The sequence below is a fragment of the Arvicola amphibius genome, chromosome 4 (genome assembly GCF_903992535.2).
Source record: "Arvicola amphibius chromosome 4, mArvAmp1.2, whole genome shotgun sequence".
Taxonomy (NCBI): domain Eukaryota; kingdom Metazoa; phylum Chordata; class Mammalia; order Rodentia; family Cricetidae; genus Arvicola; species Arvicola amphibius.
Window position 1 is genome coordinate 91,482,797 of NC_052050.1, and position 17,163 is coordinate 91,499,959.

The 17,163-nt window shown below is 43.1% G+C and overlaps 1 protein-coding gene across 1 annotated transcript; it reads right to left on the minus strand.

Moving 5' to 3' along the window:
• Positions 1-14,699: 14,699 nt before the first annotated feature.
• Positions 14,700-16,708, minus strand: LOC119811542 (zymogen granule protein 16 homolog B-like). Its single transcript, XM_038325457.1, has 3 exons — positions 16,636-16,708; positions 16,330-16,432; positions 14,700-15,018 (listed from the first exon to the last, which is right to left on the minus strand). Exons 1-3 carry the CDS (start codon positions 16,706-16,708, stop codon positions 14,700-14,702), a joined length of 495 nt encoding a protein of 164 aa, XP_038181385.1.
• Between the last annotated feature and the right edge of the window lie 455 nt (positions 16,709-17,163).

The following is a 17,163-nucleotide window of genomic DNA, read 5'->3' on the forward strand; positions in this document are numbered from 1 at the left end:
GACATCCTTCCCGGGAGTCCTGTGCCTGAGTGGACTGTAGTTCAGTAGGGTTTCAGAAGATCAAGTTACAGTCTCTTTAAAGCTGTAGGTGGGGCAGCGGTAGCCAAGCGGGTCATGAAGAGACATTTAGCACATTTTTCTATTTAAAAGAGACTCAGAGGGGAGAGAAGATACTGAGTTTATTTATTCACACATGGATTGCACTAGTGATCAAAATAAATGTCTAAAGCATTTAAAGAGCACATATATACACATGCTTAGAAGATAAAGGACCAATGGGCAAATAACAGTGAAACTCGGCCATCATTTCCTCCAGGACTCCTGCCTGGCATTTTGTGTACAGTTATTCAGACAATAAAAGATTCCTGGGACTTAAAAAAAAAAAGAGTTGCCATGGTCATAGTGTCTCCTCACAGTAACAGACTAAGACGAATTCCTACGTGCTAGGCAAGCTGTGCTCACTGGTGCAATCGTGGCATAGGTTACAGGGCTAACCAATCGTCTTCTGATTAGATTTGAAGCCTGTTCCACTGGAGGGACTTTATATGTGGTACTCTAAGCTTGGTTAGAATCCCATGACTGAAGAGATCATAGTCTGTTGGGGGAAACAACTGGTGTTTTGCTAAATGACACCGCTTTTTATTTTATTTTTGGACAAGGTCTTACTATGAAGTTCTCATTGACTTGGAACTTACTATGTATATCAGCCAGCCTTGGACTCACAGAGATCTTCCTGCCTGTACGTACTAAGTGCTGAGATTAAAAATGTATGCCACCATAACCAGGAAACTACCTTCTAAATATTTATGTTTATTTCCATAGATTTGTGTGGCTCTCAACCTTGGTCAGAAAAGTTTCTTTTTGCAATGGGTAAAATACTGGTCAAAATGCTAAGAACTGGTGGTTGTGAGTGCTTGGTCACCTACAGCCACCTCCTCCCCACCCAAGACTCAGGGACCGTCACAGAAGAGCAGTACAGAAGAAGGGAAGAACTGTGAAGTACTGCATCGTAAACAGGATGTGATGGTTGCACAGACTATTTTATAGCAGCTGCGGTTGCCTGCACAAGATGTCTACAAGATCAAGACGATCAACATTTTATCATGAATGGGAGAGCGGCTCCCAGCACCCCACCCCTAGCTGAAGAGCTTTTGGCAGTTGGTAAAAGTTGAGGGAGTGAGAATCATTTTTCTTTAGGAGTGTGGCCATTGGGAGGTTATAACTACAGCATAGAATCCGCCTGGAGAGCTGGGTCCAAGCTTGACTGTGCTGGCTTTTAACAGGTAAGATTTATACTTGTGGAAGAAAGAAGAAAGCCGCTTCAATAGAAGCTTAACGGAAGAATTGACAATAGTGGAGAACAGCTTAATATGCTTTAAAGCAGGGTTGGAGTACATGTACAGTGTTTTTGTAAGAGATTCAAAAGTACATACCAATTTAAAACATGAGATTCATGTTTTCTTAGTCTGGAATCTGCCACCCCAATTCCTTTAACCTGTGGTACCTAACCTCCCACCTTTTTATTATAAAAAAGGAGACGGGAATGTAATGATCTGTCTCTTTAAGAGAGAAGCCATGCCCACCCCCTCCCCCATCTGCTGAGACAGGCAGGTCTTCCCTCCTGCTTGCAGCCTTAGCCTTTCTCTCTTTTCCAACTTCCTCTTGGAGAGGCAGCTTCTGTCTCTCCTCTCTCTCTCTCTCTCTCTCCTTCCCTCTCTCCTTCTCTCTCCCTCTCTCTGCCTCTCTGTTCTTCTCCCCTTCTCCCTTCACTTCCATAACCACTAAATAAATATTCAACCTCACTCTGCATGGTGTGCCTATCTGTCTCTAGCCAGCCTCCCCTGGGGACCAACCACCTTTGGAGACCTGCTGCGTGGTCTCATGCACCGTCCCTGCCTGGGACTGGCTGCTCTCGGGACCCCCTTCCCACTGCCTGCCGCCGCTGGGGATCCCACAGCTACTGGGGGATCTGCAGCAGTTTTAATAATCCGTTACACCTGCCCTCTCAGATACCTTGTCAGTGATGCACGGTTCTTTGCTAGGATTTTGTGCCCAAAACACTGACCAATGGTTTCAGAAATCTTACTCTGTGTTTGGTCGGAAGCATCACCCCAGATCCCTAACACCCCTTTATACATAAAGTCCAGATTATTTGCCTGGGGGCTTCATCCCAGCTCTTGGAATAAGCCCCCTTCCCTGGGAAGTTGCCTTAATCCAAATTCCACCTCTAAGAAAGCTCACTAAACCATAACCCCTCCCCAGGGAGGGTCAAGACCACTCCCACAGGCTATTTAAACCACGTCCCAGAGAATGAACAAGTAGTCCCCAGGTTTCACATGGTCTCCCCTTCCCTCTCTTTTTTTCTCTACATGCTTTCCTGGTGCCACCCGGGAGCATTGCATTAAACATGGGCACTTTTATTCGGTCTAACTTGGTCTGATTGGAATTATTTGCGTCTGGGGAGAGGCTCATCTTAAGAAAAATCTAACACTCTGCACTCCTCCTACCCAATCTGAGTGGACGAGACAAGTACTCCCGTACTTGTGGCATTTCCCCTTTAAGAGTTTGCCTTTTCCTGAACTCTTCTCTTCTCTTCTCTTCTCACCTGCTGTGTCAATGTGCTGGAGATATGAGGTCTGAACTTAAGTTTGCTAAACAAAGACCCTCATGTAATTTGCATTGGAAACCATTTGGTTCAGTGATGTGTGTGGTGAGCCCATGAGTATTATACAGTGAATGCACAGCTGACAGATCTATTGGACTAGCCACAGGAAGTGTGTACGCACACTCCACCTGGAGTAACCCGTTTTTGCAGAGCTATGGGAACACTGTCCTTTGGATAATCATGGCATTTCTCTGTTTTATAGTCTCCCAGCAGTGGATAACCCTGACTTCTCTTGTAGGGCAACCGGATATCTCCCCCATACCATGAAGCGATGGGGTGAAAATGATTCAGTCAGTCAAGTCCTTATTCTCATAGCCAAAATCTACAGAAAAATGATCCCACACTGTTGGGGTCCGATGCCCCAAAATAAATTATCTTTCCCTCTGGACTAACGTGGAGGCACAGGAATAACTGAGACACAGTTCACACAGCAATATTGGAAGGGAGTCTCCCCGGGGTTCATTCAAATCCTGAAGATCACCCCGTGTTTATTATCCAAACACCTTTTCCCCCCAAGGTAAACTGAGGGGGAAGTTCATTAGCATTCTGTCTCCAGGGTAGCAGGACTAAAGTCATGTCTGCAGCTCTATCACTAGCTTGGAACTGACCCCTCTTCTCAGGCGATCTCCTAATTACAAAGAAAGGAGCAGCATATCCTAACCTCAGGAGACAGCTCTGAAGATGCTTTTAGCACCTCTGCTGCAATTGTGGCCTGAGAAGCTGGCTGCTGATACAATGCAGAAATATGTGGCCTGTATAATACTGCCCCACACCACACAAACCTTTATTGACAGTAGTCACTGATAAGAAAGGAGCCTCATCCAGGAGGCAGTATGTCTGCTCTAACAGCAGACTCAGGACGGTGTGATCTATAGGTCTTCTGCTCTGACTTAACAGGCTACTAATATTCTGTATTACCCTTCACCTTGGTTTCAACTAACATAGGATCACAGCCCAGGAAATTAAGAGGAAAGAGCAGCAGATTGTAATCCCCAGCAAGGCAAGACTTCCTTTACTTCTTCAAACATTTTTTTCTAGTGTCTGTTTTTGAATTAGCTAATAAGATATCACTCAGATTGTGATAAATTACAGATTGTGGAAACTGTACAAGAATTATTTCCAGTAGTTTTTACATAAAATATTGCACAGCACGTGGCTATTCAACATTCCCTGTGGGAGAATCTTCCATTGGTATCTCTCTTTTTTTAATATTTATTTATTTATTATGTATACAATATTCTGTCTGTGTGTATGTCTGCAGGCCAGAAGAGGGCGCCAGACCTCATTACAGATGGTTGTGAGCCACCATGTGGTTGCCGGGGATTGAACTCAGGTCCTTTGGAAGAGCAGGCAATGCTCTTAACCGCTGAGCCATCTCTCCAGCCCCCATTGGTATCTCTTAACTGGATGAGAATTATTGCAAGTAGGTATCGTAAAGGTAAGTTTACCCCTATCCTTTTCTTGTAGAGGTATAGTGAAGAAACAGATTTTTAAATCAGTAACTGTAATAGGCCATTCTTTAGGTAACAGAAAAGGCAAAGAAAGGCATTCCAGGCTGTAGAGAGCCCATTGGCTGAATTACTTTATTTATGGCTCTCAGGTCTGTCATCATTCTCCATTTTCCAGATTTCTTTTTAATAACAAATACAGGAGAATTACAAGGGCTCACAGATTCTTCAATATGTCTAGCATTTAGCTGCATCTGAACCAACTAATTTAAATAAAGCCTGTAGATTCTCTAATGTCAAAGGCTACTGGCCAACCCAGACAGGTTTGTCAGTAGGGTTGCGGGTACCTCTGAGAGCTCAACAGCTGTTATGTGCTGTTTTTGTACAGCCTGGACGATTGGTGACTATTTTTTAGAGTGTCTTATAGTATTATTTCCAGAAACATGAATTGGTTTATGGTCTGCTACTGAGATTGGAGGAATATTAATCTGGCCATTGCTGTAACAAATCGTGACCCCATACAGTCACTGCAACGTTAACCACACTGGGCCTCAACCTTCCTCTTTGTCCTTCTGGTCCTATTCATTCAACACATCTTGTGATTTATTTTACGTGAGATAGAATTCCAATCCCTAGGAACTGAACATCCACCTCCTAAAGAGTCCAGTTTAGATGCCATGATTTTGGAGTAATAATGGTCACATCCATACCTGTGTCTAATAACACCTCAATTATAATGTTATATATTTGTACCATTATTTTTGGTCTTTGGTCATTTATAGAAGTCTGCCAAAATATGTATTTTGTGGAAGGTAGTTTCTCTGTGCTCATGACCTAGTGCTACCTGGCCCAATAGAGGCAGTGTTTCTTGTCTGCCTACAAGACCTCTTATAAGGAGGGAGGGAGGGAGGGAGGGAGGGAGGGAGAGATGGAGGTCACTCTCTCTTGAGTGGCAAAAGCCAGATGAGGCAGCATAAAACAGCATGTGATTAGTCCCCAGATTTCCAGGGACTGTGCAATTGGATTTACCAGATTCTGTATTCATGAGTGTATTTTCCCCTTTTCATATCTTAATAAATCCTTGATACTTTTTAATCGGATGCATATGGATTTCTCTTTACAGAGTTTACTTAATCTTTTTGGGACCTTGGACTCATATAAAACCAGATCCTTGGCTTTGATGCAGAAAATCACTTCAAGATAAGCTAGTAGGAAGCAGATTTGGATTTTATTCAGAGTAGAGAGCTGCCCAGGAGAGGAATATGGATACTTGAGTGTTAGGGACCATAGTCCTAAAAGATGATAGCAGGAACCATTGTCCTAAAGACGATAGCAGGGACCATTGTCCTAAAGATGATAGCAGGGACCATAGTCCTAAAAGATGATAGCAGGGACCATTGTCCTAAAAGATGATAGCAGGGACCATTGTCCTAAAGATGATAGCAGGGACCATAGTCCTAAAAGATGATAGCAGGAACCATTGTCCTAAAGATGATAGCAGGGACCATTGTCCTAAAGATGATAGCAGGGACCATTGTCCTAAGGATGTTTGCAGAGAGCCCCACATCCTAACTATCTTGAGAACTGTTAAGGGAACCACAAAAAGAATGTTTCTGCTTGCACAAGGAACACCAGGTTTGCTAGCTGGTGACCTTTGCTACCCCCTACTCCCCACCCCAAGCCAAGTGTCTCATTCAAGAGCTATATAAGCTGTAACCTTCACCTTAATAAAGGAGACCTTGACAATAGAATCTTGCTTGGTCTCCATTTCTCTCTCCAGCCCATGTTCTTTCAGGTTAGCGCCCCTTCAGAGGACCCTGAATAGCTGACCCGCCAAGCGGGGTTACAGTAGCGCCTGAACAGGGACCCTGAAGTACTGCTACCTAACAGGACGACGAGGCACAGTCCCGGGACGAAGGAAAATAAGATCCTGATCAGCTGTGATACTCGGACAGGTCTGCAGGATGAGGTAGGCGCAGGTTCGTTGTCTTCTATAAGACATGGGACAATCGCTTTCAAAGGAAGAGAAATTCATAGAGGAATTTCAACAGTCACTTAAGGAGAGAGGAGTGAGAGTTAAAAAAGAGATTTAGCTGAATTCTTTTGTTTTATAGATGAAAAATGCCCCTGGTTAATTTTAATCAGCCCAGGAATTCACCCCCAGACATGGGACAAGGTAGGGAAAGATCTTAGTAAAATGTTAAAAAATGGAGACCCCGTGCTGGAGGCTGTCCTCAGTTACTGGGCTCTTATTAGAGATGTAGCATAGAGAAAGAAATGTAGAAAAGCAGGACAAAATTTAAATCGGGAGTAAAACTTTGTAAATAAGTTATAATGGGGATAAGGAAAAAATATTCAGTTATATATGTTGGTAACTAAAGGAAGTAAGAATGGAGCAGGAACAATGGCAGAGTTATTGAGAATCAGTAAGCGTGATAGATGTAGAATTGCAACTTTTATTGCATGCTAAATGAGTAAAAAAGGTAAAGAAAAAGTGATTTTTGGCCCAAGAATCAACAAGTTACCGCTGAGTTGAAAGAGCCACGTGCACACAGTCAGCTAACCTAACTCACCTGCGGGTAAAAGGCAAGCAGAAGCAAAAGTTTAGAGAGAGCAAATTTAACCTCACACAGTCTATAGAACAGAGGAGAGGATTCAAAAATTCTCCTAATTTTATGATTTACAAGTTAAAATAAAAAGATAGTTAAAAATACGCCCGCCAGAGCTCGGAAAGGCAGTCTAACTAATACTAACAGGCAAAGTGAGCCTGTGTTCTACCCCCTGCCGTGCGGCGCAGCTTCAGCTAAAGGAAAAAGGACAGGTTTAAATTAAGGTAGCCTCTGAGACAAGCAAGTTAAAATGCTTCTTTTCCATTTCACAATTTTGCTTCTTTGTCAAAAATCTGCTGTTTGTAGCAGGTGAATTTGTATCCAAGGTGGATTGATTTTAGTACTGTGGCTCTGTAATAAAGTTTAAAGTCAGATATTGTAATGCATTCTGAAGTTCCTTGATTGTACAGAATTTTAAGATTGTTTAGGCTATCCTAAGTTTTTGTGAGTTCTATGAGAAATGTTGCTATAATTTTTAATGGACAATTACACTGAATCTGTAGATTGTTTTCAGTGAGATTGTCGTTTTTGCTGTGTTTCTTCTACTTTCCCAAGAAAATAGGAGATCTTTTTATTTTCTAATGTCTTAAATTTTTTTCTTAAGAGTTAAAGTTCTTATCATACAAGTTTTTCCATTTGTGTGGCCCGCTCTTGGGTGGGAGTCAAGTTATCTCAGCTTGTGGTCCTTTCCTGCTGCCAGGTGTTGCTTCAGGGTGGCCTGCTGAGACTCAGGCCTCTTACTAAATTTATCAAGGGCCAGAGTTATACTCTAACAAGTGATAATGGTTAAAAATAAAGAACATTTCCCCCTTCACAAGCAGAGATGATAGGACCCAAAACTTCTGTCCTGCTTGCTTAGAGTTACTCCAAGATATTTTGTGATATTTATGGCTATTTAAAAGGATGATGTCTCATTTATCCTAGGTGTAAAAGAGATACATTCGGGTTGTTTTCAGATTATGGCTATGATAAAGTAATTCTGCTGTAATCATAGCTGAGCACATGTCCTTATGGTATGGTTAAAAAACTTTTGTATTTAGGTCCAAAAGGGGTATTGCTGAGTTTTAAGGTAGATATTTGCCTAATTTTAAAAAATAACCATACTATGATCCAAAAGTGGCTGTGCCAGTTTGCACTTCCAACAAGGGTAGAGAGACAGACTGCATGGTCCTCTCCCTGCAGTGCTTTGCCTCGCACCCCTTTTGCTGGTGTGCATGCCTATCGTGGACAGACACACATATATCTCTGGGTTTTATGTGGCAATATCTAAAATTTTTAACATATGCATTAAACCCAAACATTTTACAGGGTGTGTCAAACTTTTCCCAACATCTATAAGCAGTTACAAATATCATTAGGTCAATTCCAGTAAGAGTACAATGACAGACATTGTTATATCAAAACACCACCAGTTCCAGTCTCTGAGCAACAGTTAAAATCCCGCTCTTTCCCCTTCTTAAGTGAAGAGGAGTTAAGATTTTAATCAAAATGAGTTTTGTGCCCAAAGACTAAAACAGTTAGATGTTTAGTCTGCATCTTAGCTCCAAAGCAAACAGGATTCAAACTGCAGAAAATTGTAGTCGCCATGGTCAGGTCATCTCAGCAGGCATCTGTGTCTGTGTCCCAGGTCTGTAGTGTGAAGCGGCAGGGCTGCGTCCCGCCACCCGGCCACCGGCTAGCTTTACACCCGAAATAATTACACGGAAACTGTATTCTTTTAAAACACTGCCTGGCCCATAGTTTCAGCCTCTTATTGGTTAATTCTCACATCTTCCTTTAACCCATATTTAGTAATCTGGGTAGCACCACGAGGTGTGGCTTACCAGGAGAGATCTTAACCTGCGTCCATCTCGGAGAGGAGCAGCATGGAGACCCACTATGGCGACTGCCTCAAGCGTCTCCCCCACTCTACTTCCTTGTTCCCACAATTCTGTTCTGTCTACTCCACCTACCTAATTTTCTGTCTCTTAAAGGGCCAAGGCAGTTTTCTTTATTAATTAACCAATGAAAGAAACATAGACAGATAACTCTCCTCCATCATTTCCCCTTTTTCTGTTTAAACAAAAAAGAAAGGCTTCAACTTTAACATAGCAAAATTACATATAACAAAACAGTTATCAAGCAAGTATTACAGTTACAATATTTAAATCTATTTTATCTTTTATCATAACTAAGGAAATCTATAACTATTTATTCTTCAACTCCATCAAAGACTCCAGAAGGATATAATATTACCTAAGTAAACAAGTCATTTGTAACTTTCAAACTCTAGAAATGACAGAGACAACTCGCTACCTAGACAGTCACCCAAAGTTCCTCTGTACCGTTGGGGCATCCATCTTCAGCCTTCAGGCCCATAGTGTCCAGCAGACTTTTTCATGAAGCAGGAAATTCCAAAGACAGTTCAGTCACTTTCTGCTGTGTCCTGCAGAACGTCTCGCAGACTCTTTCATGAATCAGGAACCCCAAAAGACCATCTCACCTTTAGGCAAGTTCAGCAGTCCTCTCTCTGCGGGTTCTTTGTGTCCAGTTTATGGAACAGTCCAGCCAAGAGCAGTTTCTTGCCCAAATGGCTAACAAACTCCATAAGTGGCCTCTTCGATGCCCATCTTCCTCTCGAAGTAGATTGGTGCTGCCAGGAGCAGACGTGTCTCATTGTCATGAAAAACCCTAAGTTATTAAAACATTAAATGCCATATTCTGCAGTCTTTGAAAGATATGAAGAATGTCTATCTAACTGAATTGAAATATATCTCTACATATCTAGAAAATCTAATAACATGACTACAAGCTTAACTATTATCAATGATTATCCATTAACAACCTATATTTCCTAATTATACATTACAGTTTTTAAAATGAACTACAATCACAATAGCTTAATCAAGATCAGAAATACATATACATATAACAAAATTGACCTTAAAATCTATACCAATGCAAATTCATATCTATATCATCTCCCCCTTTAAATGTAAAAGAACATTTATAAACAATATTTGGGAAAATGGGCGCAGTTTTTTCTCTCCAAACTGCTTCCTGCTGAATGGGGGCACTGTTATTTAGGTCTTTTATGGTATAACCTGTGTGCTAGGTTCCTCTCAGTTGGCAGTTGAGTGAAGTAATTTTTTGAAGATGTTCATAGCAACCTTTCAGGAGGGCGTGGTCTATCATACCATATTGGGATAGAAGCAATCCACAGAGTCTCGTCCTCTGTGAAAACAAAAGAAGAAACTCTTTTCCAAAGCATCATGTTCTTAGATCTAAATCCTGAAGTCATACCGTTAAGATGTCCATTCTGGTCTAGACTGGCAGCCCATATAATGAAATGTCTCTCTGTATTTAGCTCCTTTACAGTCAAAAATTTCAAAGAAAACACAATAAAATACATCATCCAGACTCTCTGTGAATTTTCCATTTTTACGTGGCTTATTTTTACTCTATCACTTACTTTATTCTGTCTCTTTAAAGGCTTTACCTTTTTTTTAAAGGCATTAACTTTATTTTCTATATTTTTTCTTCTCTTTCGCTCTCAAGCCTACGTACATTTATCCAACATTGTGACCCATTTAAAGGCCTTCTATGTCTGAATCTTTCCTATTGTGAATCTGTAATTATTTAATATCCAGGAGCACTTCTTAAAAGGTTAACCACTTCTTAAAAACTTAAGTTGCGCCAGGTAGAGGTAATACGGTACAGCCTGTTTACAGCCAAGTCTAAACCTTAACTGCGCTGTTATTATGGTAATTACGATAGACCTGCCTGAGGTCAGCACAGTTTAGCATGGCGGAGCAGAGCCAGAGCTGCTACTGCCTCAGTCATGGAGGCAGAGCACCAGGAAGCCGCGTTTTAAAATGACTCAGCTTTTTCTCTGCCGCTATTGCCAAAACAGAAAATCTCTCTACGGCACGTCCAGGCAAACAGCAAAAAGCTGTGTTAAACTCTCTCTCTCCTTTATTTAAAGCCCTCTCAGGTTTTTAAGTGGATTTAGTCACCACGTTGGAGTGCTGCTGAACTTGCCTAAAGGTGAGATGGTCTTTTGGGGTTCCTGATTCATGAAAGAGTCTGCGAGACGTTCTGCAGGACACAGCAGAAAGTGACTGAACTGTCTTTGGAATTTCCTGCTTCATGAAAAAGTCTGCTGGACACTATGGGCCTGAAGGCTGAAGATGGATGCCCCAACGGTACAGAGGAACTTTGGGTGACTGTCTAGGTAGCGAGTTGTCTCTGTCATTTCTAGAGTTTGAAAGTTACAAATGACTTGTTTACTTAGGTAATATTATATCCTTCTGGAGTCTTTGATGGATATGAAGAATGTCTATCTAACTGAAATATATCTCTACATATCTAGAAAATCTAATAACATGACTACAAGCTTAACTATTATCAATGATTATCCATTAACAACCTATATTTCCTAATTATACATTACAGTTTTTAAAATGAACTACAATCACAATAGCTTAATCAAGATCAGAAATACATATACATATAACAAAATTGACCTTAAAATCTATACCAATGCAAATTCATATCTATATCACAGGTCTGGAAGCATCTCAGCGTTTGTGCTTCAGGGCAGGTGGGAGTCCTGGGTGAGGTGCATTAGATTCAGCTACCTGAAGCATACCTTGGCAATTATCTCAGCTGAATCTCTGGAGACAGAATGACACCCTGTAGAGTGGTGTGTCTTAGCAGGTCCTGCTATCAGGCACTCCTCTCCATGGGGGCAGGGAAGACTGGATAAGGATTCCTCTCCAACTCCTTTTTCCTCGAACTCCTTTATGGGGTGTTTGCAGCTACAACATCATCAGGTCCAGCTTTATTTTCTTTCTGTGAAACAAGGCACAAACATATCCTCGACCCCAAATATATATATATAGGTTGGGTTTTTCTTATAATGCATTGCAAGGGCTTTTTTACCTTGCCTTAGTAAAGGTCAGCTTGATGTCATCATGTCAGATCTGTTTGCATCAGGATCTGTTTGCAACTTTTATAAGTTGCTTTCAAAGAGCCTTGGTACGCTCCACAATTTGTTTTTATTATTAACCATATATGCAGTTCTTCCATTGGAAGAGCCATATGTAATATTTAGTATAAAATCCTTTAAGGGATTTTTAGCTATAACATTAGCAAAATACAGTTGTGTGAATTGTAGCAATGATCATCTGGGAAAAGATTATTGTTCTGGCCTTTGAGTTGAGTAAACACAATTGTCCAGGAATCAATCTTAAAATTATCAATTAATCTATTGTTTAGTATAAGAAACATTGATCATAGTCAATATTTTGTTGAACCATCTTTCAAATTTTATCCTGCCCTTTTGTACCAGACAGGCTACTGTTTTAAATTAAGACTTTAATATCTTAACTGACAAAACTGGGAAGGTTTAGCCATAAACAGCATTTTTTAAATAAAACTATTGTAGAATAAGTTTTGTACTTAATACACACACTTGCCATAGCTGAATCATAATTAATATATTGTACTTGTACATTATTGTATACTTTACCTGCATGAGTACCTGTTAGGCAGCTTTTATAAGCTCTCTATTGGAAACTGGCTCATTGTTTCTTGTAAGAATTTTACCTATTGGCTCAATATCTCCCATAAGAATATTATAACTAGGGCTTTAACCATTGTATATCTAATTAAAAGTTTGCAAGCTATTCTCCTTTTAAGTTGTAAGTCTGCCTAGCAGATGGGAAAATGAAAAAAGGAAGCATTTTAACTAATGATTTGGGCCTCATTAGACATCAAGATGTAAAAGAATCAAAACAGATCCACATCCATCTCCATCTCCAAGTACAAAACTCAAGTTTAAATGAGTCAAAGGCCTCAACATATAAAAATTACATTGAACCTCACAGAGAAAAAAGCCGAGTTTCTCATTCAAGGGCTATATAAGCTGTAACCTTCACCTTAATAAAGGAGACCTTGACAATAGAATCTTGCTTGGTCTCCATTTCTCTCTCCAGCCCATGTTCTTTCAGGTTAGCGCCCCTTCAGAGGACCCTGAATAGCTGACCCGCCAAGAGGGGTTACACTTGAGAACAAGGATGTGGGCTTCTCTAAAAAGATTCAAATCAAATGTCTTGACATCAGCTGTCAAGTCCAAAAGAGACTCCAGGTCCCCAAACTCCAAATGACAGTCCAGAGAGCAGAAGGCTCAGCCTGTACTATGGGAGGACTTCTGGTGGGTAGATGAAAGCCAGCATTTCTCAGGAACTTGTGAAGCTGGGTCCCCTCTACCAAAAGAAGTCATTTCCCTTGTCACTGGCAGAAGGGACAAATGGCTATGTGTGGTGTTTATTATCATATTTGTTATCATATCAAAGCTCACGCTGGCTTCCAGGCCCCCTCAGTATCTCATTACCTGCTACACATTTCACAGTCCATGCTAGCATCCTAGCCCCTCTCAGCTCCTCCCCTACCCTAAAGTCCCCAGCTCATGGGCTTCCCTCCTCCAGCTACTCATTCTCCTTAGAGCCCTGCTATTTCTGGGTATTTTACACCTATTCCCCATCTCTCTCTGTCTCCACTCCACTCAGCTCCTGCTTCTCTCCAGTCCAGGTCTACTCTGCTGGCCAGGTTCAGCCTCTCTCTTTCTCTCTCTGCTCTGGACTCTTCCTGATGCCTCTGGCTGTTCTCTCTCATATTTGTAAGGAAAACTTCCCCTTAACCAGACTATGAAGCAATCAGCTTATATGTCAGTCATGAATACCATTTGGGGCACTCTCAAATTACATCCAAGGGTTGTGAAAACACTTTTCCTTCTCTAATGATAAATGAGATTATAGGTAGCCCTCCAGGTGCCTTACATGGAATTACAATGTGACCAAACAAAACCAGGAGCCACAAAATGTTTAATGCTTGTCCTCTTACTCAAATTGCGGTTTCTGATGAGATTCCTAGGAAATTTCAGGCTGTTTCTCTGATAAACTCTCCACATCCAGGCCTTGCCTTCCTTTGTGCTGTTGGTGAATTGCTTGCTATTTAAAGACTGAGGTCAGCGCCAGTCTGAGTGGTTATTTGGAGTTACATGCCAAGGAAGCTCAGGTCTCGTTGGGCAGTTTGTTTCTACTCTTTGTAACCTGGTTTGCCATTTGTCTTGAGATTTTGTTAAAGAGTTATCTCTACATTTGTGGTATGAGACCCAAGTGGATCGTCTTGGGCTACTTTGCCACACCAGGTTATATAAATTACCAGTGGCCCTTAGCAGCACTCAGGGCCCCTTTATGTGTGCCTATATCTGTGTGGTGTGCATGTGATGTATATGTTTGTGTGTGTGCACGAGTGTGAGGAAAAGCACACACTTACATATATGTACATGCATGTGGAGGCCAGAGATTGACCTTGAATGTATTTCTCTGTTCCTCTCTGGTTTATTTCATGAGCCAAGATCCTTTTACTGAAGCTAGAGCTTGAAGATTTGGCTAGATTACCTGGCCAGTAGCTCTGAGGATCAGCCTGTCTCTGCTCTTCCCCAACATGTCCCATGGCTGTGGGTTCTCATTTTTGCACAGCAAGCCCTTTACCCATTGAGCCATCCCCCAAGCTCCTCCAGCTGCACCCCTTTTTTTGATCCCTCAGTGCCAAGAAGAGCCTGGTGAGAGTAAGTTGTGGGTAAATGTTTACTGGCCTCCCTGAGGACCCTAGAACAACCAGAGAAGCCTGAAACAATGTAGAGTCAGTAGAGGACAGCCGAGTGTGGACCACATACAGAGAACAGGACACAGAGGTGGCCTCTGGGCTGACACTTGGAGACTATAGCCTAGGGTCATTGTAGGCAGGCCCTAATCCTTGCCTGCCCTACTTCTACCTACCCTTCATTTCAGTTCACAGGGAAGGCTCAGAACAAATCCCAGCTGGACACAGAGTTCATGCAGATGTTGTATTTATTAGTGGGTTCAGTTTAGAAGTCTGGGGGGGGGGGTGATGTGACACAGACCACTTCAGCTTGGGTGGCCATGCGCCTTACTCTATACATGTCCCACTTTTACTCCCCCACACAAATTTAATGGCCCTTAACCCACCCCTCACATAAAAGCCACAGAAGCCCTTGAGCACATGTTCACCATTTTCAGGGTAATCGGAGAACTCATTGGGACCTTTGAGGGACCCAAAATACTGATCCCGTGGCCTGCTGGTGTACAAGACTATTTGCTGAATAAAGGTTCTGTATGTGCCGAAGACCCAGAGGACGTGTTCATCATCGCTCAGAGTTAGAACCACAGGAGTTCCCTCGGCATAGCCATGGACTACGTCCCAGCTGTCTTCATGCTGCACCTGGACACTAGGAGAGAGGACAAGCTGAGAACCCTCATCCAGACATGGCGTGATCTGCCTCCCGGTCCATGGCACCCCTCCCCGCTCTCTTCTGACCTCTTTTTTTTGTTTTGTTTTGTTTTTGTTTGTTTGTTTTTCGAGACAGGGTTTCCCTGTAGTTTTTAGAGCCTGTCCTGGACTAGCTCTTGTAGACCAGGCTGGCCTCAAACTCAGAGATCCGCCTGCCTCTGCCTCCCGAGTACTGGGATTAAAGGCATGCGCCACCACCGCCCGGTTCTTCTGACCTCTTGAGACACACAAACAAGTCTCTCACTTGGAAAGCCACTTTCAGACACTGTGGTCATTACTCAGCCTGCTGGGGACTCAGTCCCCCCACATGCACAGTGACATCACAAGCAGAGCAGAACCTGGGAACCTGCTCAGGAGACCTTCAGATGGAGCAGCTACTGTCACAAGAAGCTGACCCTGGCCAAGCTGGGAATTTCTCAACCTCAGTCTCTTATAAGACAACAGCAGATCCCAGAAGAACAGGTGCCTTCCATGCTCTAGGGGAACTCGCCAGCCCCACCCACTGACTCCACCGGCATCCTCGTCCTGCTTGTCATTACAGAGCTTTCTCAGCCCTGCTCACACGCTGTCTTCATTGTGTCTGACTCGTCCCATCTCCATCTCCCATGTGTCTGCCATCCTCTAAGCACAAAGCAGAAATCCACTCGGGCCCCAAGGAGGGTGAACCCCACTATGAAAGGCCTGACTTTGGGATTTCTGCTTCCAGCATATCACACCACTAATAATCAGTTAGAGCTCCCCTCTGACCCTCAGCTTTTAGATTCTAGCCAGACAGCTTAGATTTTGTTTCAAGTGTGGGGACTCAGCACCTTGTGTGTTTGACTTGAGTAGGCAGGTATATCTCCAACCTTGATCAACCAAGATGGATTGATCAAATGGATTAAAAATGAATTCTATAATAACAGGACTGTAATCAAGAGAGATGTTTGGGGACAGAAACAAGACAAAAGGTTTGCCTAGTGGCTCCCTGACTCTAAACATCAAATAGCTTTAACCAGCCACAGGGAGCCAGATGGAACTCTGTGGGAAGACACTATTGATCAGTCATCCAATAGGGCTATGGAATAACTCAGTTTCTCTGCCTCTGTCTCTCTCTCCATCCCCCCTCCATCTCCCCTCCCTCTATCTCTCTCTCCCTCTCCCTCTAGACCATGTACTTATAGATGGGATCCTGAAACTGGAAGAACCTGAAACTGGAAGAATTGGGACAGGACACAGCAGGAGGGGCCGTGACCCCGCTCATACTTACCCCATAATCACGCTATTCCGAACATACATGCGAACTGCCGTCAGGTTTTTTCCCTCAGATATGGAAGTACAGAAAGGTGTGCCCGTTGTTGTGCCGTGATAACCTGTGTGGACAGAAACCCAGCAAGGAGAAAGCCCATCAGCCATGTGGAGGGCCTGTCTTCCCACCCTTGAAGCCAGGGAGGTTGTCCTGGGACCTCATTTAGTCTGTGGCAAAGGCTGGGAAGAGTCTCAGGGCTCCAGGGTTAAGCCCTGAGACTAAAGATGAGGTGACCAGGGAGAGGAACACACCCCACAGCTGACTTACCATTTGCCGAAAAGGCTGGGGTCCCCAGCACGGCAAGGATCACCAACAGCAGCATGACCTCTGGCTGGAACATCTCAAGATCTGAGGAAAAGAGCAAAGACGACCTAACTCCTAGTCAAAGAACCAGCTGGACTTCGCCATGCCCGCCCCTGGGAGCCATGTGCCTTACCTGACTGGGAGAATCTGCTCAGGGTATCTCGTGCCTGGACCTCTTTCCCCTCCCCTTATATGCTCCTGGAGTCTCTTGGGCCCCTGTCCAGAAGGAAGCAGCCACAGGCCACCAGAGGGACAGGAAGGAGCTGGTGGGGGGCTCTTCCTGGGGGAGCTCTCAAAGCCATCTGGGGAGGCTCCCGGACACACTGTGTTTGCCGACTTGGCACTGCAGCTTACATCAACAGGACTGGTGACAGTGACAGCCATTATTCCTATTGTCACCTCTGGGTTCTCTCTCATGAGCGCCTGGTCAGAACCTGGCATTACAAATGGGGGAGGTTTGCTGGGAGCCCTTCCCCAGCTCTGCCAGGCAGG